General features: G+C 45.8%; 1 protein-coding gene across 1 annotated transcript; it reads right to left on the reverse strand.

The window, feature by feature from the left end:
* Positions 1-1,187: 1,187 nt before the first annotated feature.
* Positions 1,188-7,603, reverse strand: LOC118412532. Its single transcript, XM_035815431.1, has 7 exons — positions 7,536-7,603; positions 7,173-7,261; positions 5,363-6,724; positions 4,773-5,199; positions 4,249-4,409; positions 3,703-3,997; positions 1,188-2,535 (listed from the first exon to the last, which is right to left on the reverse strand). Exons 1-7 carry the CDS (start codon positions 7,594-7,596, stop codon positions 2,276-2,278), a joined length of 2,655 nt encoding a protein of 884 aa, XP_035671324.1. The 5' UTR covers positions 7,597-7,603; the 3' UTR covers positions 1,188-2,275.
* Between the last annotated feature and the right edge of the window lie 6 nt (positions 7,604-7,609).

The following is a 7,609-nucleotide window of genomic DNA, read 5'->3' on the forward strand; positions in this document are numbered from 1 at the left end:
AGTGATTGAACTCACCGGGCAGGGGGCGACACCATTCAAGTCCGAGACAGAGTGTCTGTGTCCTCCGCCATTACCGCTCAAAACTATGATTACGACAATACTTCCAACGCTATTTGTTACCTATAGATTAACGTCTGTCCTCCATTAGGGAGACACTAAAACTACAATGCATATGTCAACATCCATTGAAGTGGTACAAAAGTCTTTGCTTTACGGTGACATATCAGGTATTTCAGTACTGAAGCATTAGTCGTAAAGCTTTTACACTGACTGGATGTTGGCTTCAATCGATGAACTTCGTTGCTACAGAGAGCCGGGGCAGCCACGCACGACCCTGTCACAGAGGTATGCGCAGAGAGCTGTATAATAATCTGTCTTGCATAGTTTTACTGCCTTGTTTGCTCTTGGGTCCTCACCCCAATAGATGGTGGCAAAGATGTCACGGCTTTCCGCTGCAATTTTATCTACATGCTATTGACTAGCAGAACTCTGAAGACTGCTTTGTTATTCCTATTCTGGTTCCATTAAACTTACCTAGCACGCTCTCACCTCAGCTTCATACTGAAAATAATTCAGGTGCGCAATGTCACGCCCATAACGTTTCACAGTCAAATATTCAAGGTCAGTACATGCAATGGCCTGGGTTTCTTTTTCTTTTGATCATCTATTTTTATTTCGTTGTTGTGATTATCATTGGAACAATTTCAACAACAAATGTTTATTTGACCCTTATTTCTGGAAGCTCCAACCGTTTATACAGGAATATTCTTTTCCTCTCTTCGCTGTTCGAAGGTCAGAGAGATCACTTGGAGCCGGACCAAGCCCCGGAGTAACCAGAGGTCTATAACCTAGAGTCTTCCTCCGCCTGGGCCCAATTACTGTGTTTGTTCTTTTCCTGGCGAGTGCTCGGTGGATATTAGTCGTAAATCATGACAGTTGTTAATGGTAACTTTAACTGACTGGACGAACAGACTACATCCGGGTCCTAACAGGCCAGGGGAACATCCGGATTCTTTCAGTTATACCTTGGGACGTGTCCCTATGAAAACAGACTTCCGAGTCTTACTTCCATCTTTCATTTATAACAGTTATGCACAGTTTATATTCTCTAGGATATACTTAGTAGTCATTCGTCTACTAATCTTAAGATAGAACAACAGAAAAAGACAAACAAAACCGTCGCATATATTGGTACGTCTTTGGAAAAGTAACGTTACGTTTTTTGGAAATGTTGTATACAGCAAAAATGATTCCTTGGATTAAAAAAGAAATACACTTCGAGCAAACCGAGACAATGCTGTAATGGGGATACAGACAATGTAACAAACTGAATATGCAGCACGCACGGGTAATTTGTTGTAAGTGAACAAAAGTGGATACGTGCCCTTCGTGACGATGTCCATATGCTTTAAAACATGTTTCACTTTTGATTCATATCATTTACCAGCAATACGTGCCTCTTTCGTGCATCATGCTGATTCCAGTTTGCCCTTATACGTAAAAACAGAAACATGCAGTTGTTTCGCTTTTCACTAGATGACGCTGCTACATTCGAACAACTTCTCGATATGCTTAGCAATCACAGATGTAGATGTTAGGTTAGGCACATCACCGAATCACTCCGTCAGGTGTAACGCTACTCTCGATGAGGGTGTTTTCATACTAAAGCATTCCAAAGAGTAAGGCTGTTCACAACGCAAAACATACTGGCTCGTGTAGTGAATGATGAGGAAATAACCGTGCGGCCTAGAAATCAATCAAGCAATCAAACTTTATTGCGCAACCGCTGTTATGGATACAATCAATGCCAGATTGATGATAAATCAATTAAATTCAATCTTTATCCAATCAACTGGTAGACAAAGGTCTGAATGGTGTTGTTCTGAAAAATCCACTAATCTTATGAAACGCCTCATATACATTGCTATTCTGTTCATATGAAACATGGGCTACAAAATACAGATGATGGCCGCAATGCATACTGAGACATTGTAACGTTATAACGTTACATCAAATCTAATGTTAGATCTTAGATTTTTAGGTTTTGTAGTCTTATCCAATATCTAATAAGTTGCACTTGTGCGTCAACAAACAAAGGAATCAGTAGCAGCTTACACCGCACACATGAAATAAATGAAATGTAAGGAAACAAAGTAGCATCTTACAGTAACTGGGAAGAATGTACTCTGAATCGGAATGTGTTAAATTCCATAGTTCTAAGTCCGCAGGAATGTAACCTAAGCTGTAAATAACAAGTTTCAACAAGTGTCAACCTTTACGTCTCTAAGAACGTTGCTGCATATGGATTGACCTCAGCCAGGACGGACTTGAGCTCTGCACACCCCCAGGTGCCTTTAGTCGCGATGATGTCGAGCAGCTTGCGCGCTTGCTCATGGCGAACACTGTGTGACTTGATAAGTTCCATCTCTTCATTATTGATGACACAGCGGGAGTATAGGTGGTCCAAGACGGGTTCGGGGTACATTAGGGCGTCAACTAGCCGCACGCGGTTGGTCCTTAGCAGGGTGTTGATTTCTATGAAAGTAGCAAACACAACAGTCATGTCCATGAAAGTAGCAAACGCAACAGTCATGTCTATGAAAGTAGCAAACTGGCTAGTCATGTCCATGAAAGTAGCAAACTGGCTAGTCATGTCTATGGAAGCAGCAAATAGGCTAGTCATGTCTATGGAAGCAGCAAATAGGCTAGTCATGTCTATGAAAGTAGCAAACAGGTTAGTCATGTCTATGGAAGCAGCTATAGGCTAGTCATGTCTATGAAAGTAGCAAATAGTCATGTCTATGAAAGCAGCTATAGGCTAGTCATGTCTATGAAAGCAGCAAACAGGTTAGTCATGACTATGGAAGCAGCAAATAGGCTAGTCATGTCTATGAAAGTAGCAAATAGGCTAGTCATGTCTATGAAAGCAGCAAATAGGCTAGTCATGTCTATGGAAGCAGCAAATAGGCTAGTCATAGGAAATCTATGAAAGTAGCAAATAGGCTAGTCATGTCTATGAAAGCAGCAAATAGGCTAGTCATGTCTATGAAAGTAGCAAATAGGCTAGTCATGTCTATGAAAGTAGCAAATACGCTAGTCATGTCTATGAAAGTAGCAAATAGGCTAATCATGTCTATGAAAGTAGCAAATAGGCTAGTCATGTCTATGAAAGTAGCAAATACGCTAGTCATGTCTATGAAAGTAGCAAATAGGCTAGTCATGTCTATGAAAGTAGCAAATAGGCTAGTCATGTCTATGGAAGCAGCAAATAGGCTAATCATGTCTATGAAAGTAGCAAATAGGCTAGTCATGTCTATAGAAGCAGCAAATAGGCTAGTCATGTCTATAGAAGCAGCAAACAGGCTAATCGTGTCTATGAAAGTAGCAAATAGGCTAGTCATGTCTATGAAAGTAGCAAATAGGCTAGTCATGTCTATAGAAGCAGCAAAAAAGGCAAGTCATGTCTATGAAAGTAGCAAATAGGCTAGTTATGTCCATGAACGAGGCAAATGCGGTTATCATGTCTGAAAGTAGCAAATAGACTAGTCCTGTCTGTGAAAGTAGAAAATATTCTAGTCATGTCTGTGAAAGTAGAAAATATGTTAGTCATTTCTGTGAAAGGATCAAACATGTTAGTCATCTCTTTGAAAGGAGCAAACATGCCAGTCATGCAAGGATACATGAGTCCCACTGTCAACTTACCTGCTGGTGGCTGGTGCTCCTCGTACTGTTGCCGCTGTGTTTCACCTTGACCTCCTGGTACAGCGGCCTGCACCTGACTCTGACCTCTCACATCTGACCCCTGATCATCTGGTACGGTGGCCTGCACCAGACCTTCATCTCTCGTACATGACCCCTGACCTTCCGGTACGTTGGCCTGCACCTGTTCCTGATCTCTAGCACATGACCTCTGCCCTCCCGTCACGGCTGCTACCACCTGCTGCAGCCGCACGTCAGTGGCGCATGCGCCGTGGTGCATGCACCAGCACTCCAGGACCTGTAGAAAGGTCAAATATTCAAACAGATTTTAAGGTGCTGAATGAGCTGATCAAGTGTACAGGTTTGAATATATAGTTCCATGCCATGTATACGTTGAACACAATGTGACGTCACCATGCACTTAGCATGCCATTCGAAATTACGAAAATGAACGCGAGAAAGTCAGGAAACTGACAAACAAGGTGTCACTGTGTCTTTCTCTTATTATGTAGATGGACTGGAACAAAGGAGTCAAAAAGATGAACAGACCTGAATCAGTCTGGCCCGGCTGCCTCCAAACTCCTGCTTGATGTCTGTGAGGACCTCTGGTGGGAGGCGCAGCATTGCAGCCACCGTGTTCACTGTGTGCTCTAACAGTGGCATCTGGTCAGCCCAGCCTCTGACGTCTCTGGTCGTCAGACCTGTGTCACCTGGTCACGAAGGACGATTTGTAAGTACTCATTTGTCACATTTTACCGATCCTGTATCGCAATCAATGTTACATGTTACAGCATGCATATGCAATCTTGAAGTACAGTGAAACCAAGAAAGATCCTCTCCTTCTCAGAGCCGATATACCTTTGAAAGGCTCCACTAAATCGGGCTGAGATTTCCACTGAAATAATGTTTAGGTAAAGTCAGATTGTCTGATAGCTGGTCAGACGCCACGCCCACAAAAGTGAAACCTCAGCCTAATTTAGTAGAGTCTCCCCAGTGTGAATTACATGGGCCGCTAGCGAAGCTCTTCGTAGAAGAATGAGAAGGTCATCTGCGATATAGTAGTTTACCCCTACCTGTCTGACTGCCGACTGCCCGATACAGTCGTCTATGGAAGCCACTTGTCCCTAGACGGAGAACACAGAAGTTGCAGAGGATAAACGGGATCTCATCGTTGCCAATTTGTACTGGGATCAGGCGCCTCCTGCACGTCTGCTCACGTGTCTCCAGCAGTCCCGTCAGAAAGGTGGCGATCCGGAAGGACGCAGTGCTCGGCCTGTTCTCCTGCATGTCCCGGATGACGGCGGGCGTGAGGACGGCCACGGCGTGCTGGCTGTTCTCAAATGAGTGGCGGAAACTCGTCATCTTGTCCTCCACCCCGTCACGGTGCGGGTCAAAAACGTGCAGCCCCCAGGTACGCCTCAGGAGTTGGGCCACCTGCATCACCTGGGCAATGTCAGGGTCAGCCTCGTCATAGAAGATCACTGCAGGGTAGGATGGGACCTTGGGTGGTGGGGAGAGAGAGGATAAATCAAGACAAGACTTGGCATGACAAAACTTTGTCGACTTCCAACAGTACCGATATCTTAAATGATAAATTTCCAACGTCGTCACAAATGGGGAAAACAAAAGCGAAGACATATGGATAAAAGAAAAGAAAACATACTTGTGGGTCTGCCCGAGGCTGCGCCATTGCAGTAACGACTTCCCCTGCTGCTGACGTGTTCTGCTCTTGTTGTGCAGTCTCAGCTGTTTGCAGGCCGACATCGCCGACAGGTCCAGCTTCGTTGAGGTGCTGGTCAGTGACACCTTGTGAAATGATTTCCGATTGGTGCTGTAATGTTTGTTCACTAGACAAGGTCTGCGATTGGTGCTGTGTTGTGGAGTCGACTCCTAACCCATCATTGTCTCCGTCCTCTGCCATCAAGTCGCTGTTGGGGCGCTCTATCCGTTCTCCCATAGGCACCTTGACCGATGTTTCGTCATCGGAGTCAAATGAAGATGAAATGTGATCTTCATCTCTGTAGGTCTCGGTTGTGTCCGACTGTGCGTCGGTCCTTGTACTTTGCTGTGCTTCTGACTGGACATCCAGACTCGGATCTGGCTGCAGTTTACCCCTATATTGGACGGTGACCGGCTCAGCTGATTCATCTTCAAATTCATCTTCAGTTTCTCCATGACGACCTTGGCAGGCGTCTCGGTTGGTCGGATCTGTCTGGTCGTGCGTCGTGCTGAAGCCAACTTGCTGCTGGTCTGGTTGAGGACACGGTGTGGCCATATTAGAACTTAACTGGTGCCCTGCATCTTCTTCTTTTGCATTGACTCCAGACTCGTGGTCTGTCAGTAGCTTGGCTGGCCGTTCTGGAAAGTCCAGGTGAACCTGAGCCAGCCCTGCAAGTGCCTCAGCTACCTCCTCAGCTGCCTCAGATGGCTCCTCAGCTGCCTCAGATGGCTCATCAGCAGACTGACCCCCTGCAGCGCCTGATTCGCACTGGCTGCCGTCATGGCTCATCTGGTCGTCTGTAAAGGATGACTCAGAGAAGCCCTCGTCACGAGTTAGGGTCTGTGCCGAGCATCTGTTGTTGCCGATGTGCGAACTGTTCACCTCCCTCACAGAGCCTGAGGAAGACGCGTTTTCCCTGACGCTCGCTGACCCACTGACATGTGATTCGGATGACTTGATCTTCTCTTGATCATCTACATGTGATCCTGAGGGTTTAGACTTTCCATTGGAGTTTTCCTTGTGCCCACCCTGTTTGGTCACGGGGGTTTGCTTACGGGACGTCTGCAGACCAGCCCCGCGTTGGGGCATTCGAGAGACACGTGGAGACACCCGAGAGACACCTGGGGACACCTGAGAGACACGTGGGGACAGCCGTGTACTTTGTGGGGATATCCGTTGCTCTCCGTGCCTTGTATTTGCGGCTTCTCGGGGTGACAGGCCGCTACCTTCCCCGGAGGACAGACCTGCTGAGACCGGCTCACGACGCGGTGTCCGTACTCGGGTGCTGACCCTCAGGGCGTCTGTCTGTTCAATACAGAAAAGCTGGCATTAACTACTGTGATGTTGAGTTCGCAAGCCTCCCTGCAGCTGGTGTCCATTGGGCCCATATCTATGAATGAATGATTTACCGCGGCACTTCAATGAAAACATTTTGCACTTTTTTACATGTTCGTTGATGCACATCGTTGATACACATGGAGTACATGTATTAAAAGCTAATGATGTGATTACACTTAAGTATCTTTTAAAACTTACTAAATATCTAAGCAACATCTTCTCCCATTCACTCACCCACACGCAACGTATCAACCCACCAAGAGGCTCTGCAGATAGCCGAATGAAGCAACATCGAGTTTAAATAAACAAACCACGTCCACACCAGTCTCTATAGTCCGCCCATATTCGCATATTTTTTAATACGTCGTGAACATGTACAACAGGAGAATATTATGGTTAGGTGAGGTCATCTTACCAGCTTTTTTCTTGCTTCATTTTCAGCCGTTCTCAGCTGATCAGCCGACCACTGTACATCACTCTTTGTCATCATGCGACGCAGAATGCCTGCAAGAAAAAGGAAGGGTGATTAGATCTCTAAAAATAGAAAAATCATTACTGACACTCACAACGAGGCTGTCAGGATCTACTGTTAACAGCAAAGTGAGTGTCACAAAGACGTTTCCAGGGATAGGATAGTGAATCTCTAACACCGAACTCACAACATAGATGTCGGTGCCTTGACCTGTTGTTATCCATGTGGATGAGTAGTTCTGGCCCAGTAGCTTAAGTGAAAGTACACAATCAACACACAGACGACCTGTACAGTAAAACCAGATACCTGACATGGCAGGCCTGTCGGCTGGATGCTGCCTCCATGCCTCTGTAGTGATGTTCCTCATGGTGAGCGGGCAC

The sequence above is a fragment of the Branchiostoma floridae genome, chromosome 3 (genome assembly GCF_000003815.2).
Source record: "Branchiostoma floridae strain S238N-H82 chromosome 3, Bfl_VNyyK, whole genome shotgun sequence".
NCBI lineage: Eukaryota > Metazoa > Chordata > Leptocardii > Amphioxiformes > Branchiostomatidae > Branchiostoma > Branchiostoma floridae.

Coding starts and splice junctions, on each gene's coding strand:
- LOC118412532 (XM_035815431.1), bottom strand. CDS start 7,596: ATGAGGAACATCACTACAGAGGCATGGAGGCAGCATCCAGCCGACAGG. Junction 4,410..4,772: donor GGCAGTCGGCAGTCAGACAG/GTAGGGGTAAAC, acceptor CTTCGTGACCAG/GTGACACAGGTCTGACGACC. Junction 3,998..4,248: donor GCCGGGCCAGACTGATTCAG/GTCTGTTCATCT, acceptor ACCTTTCTACAG/GTCCTGGAGTGCTGGTGCAT.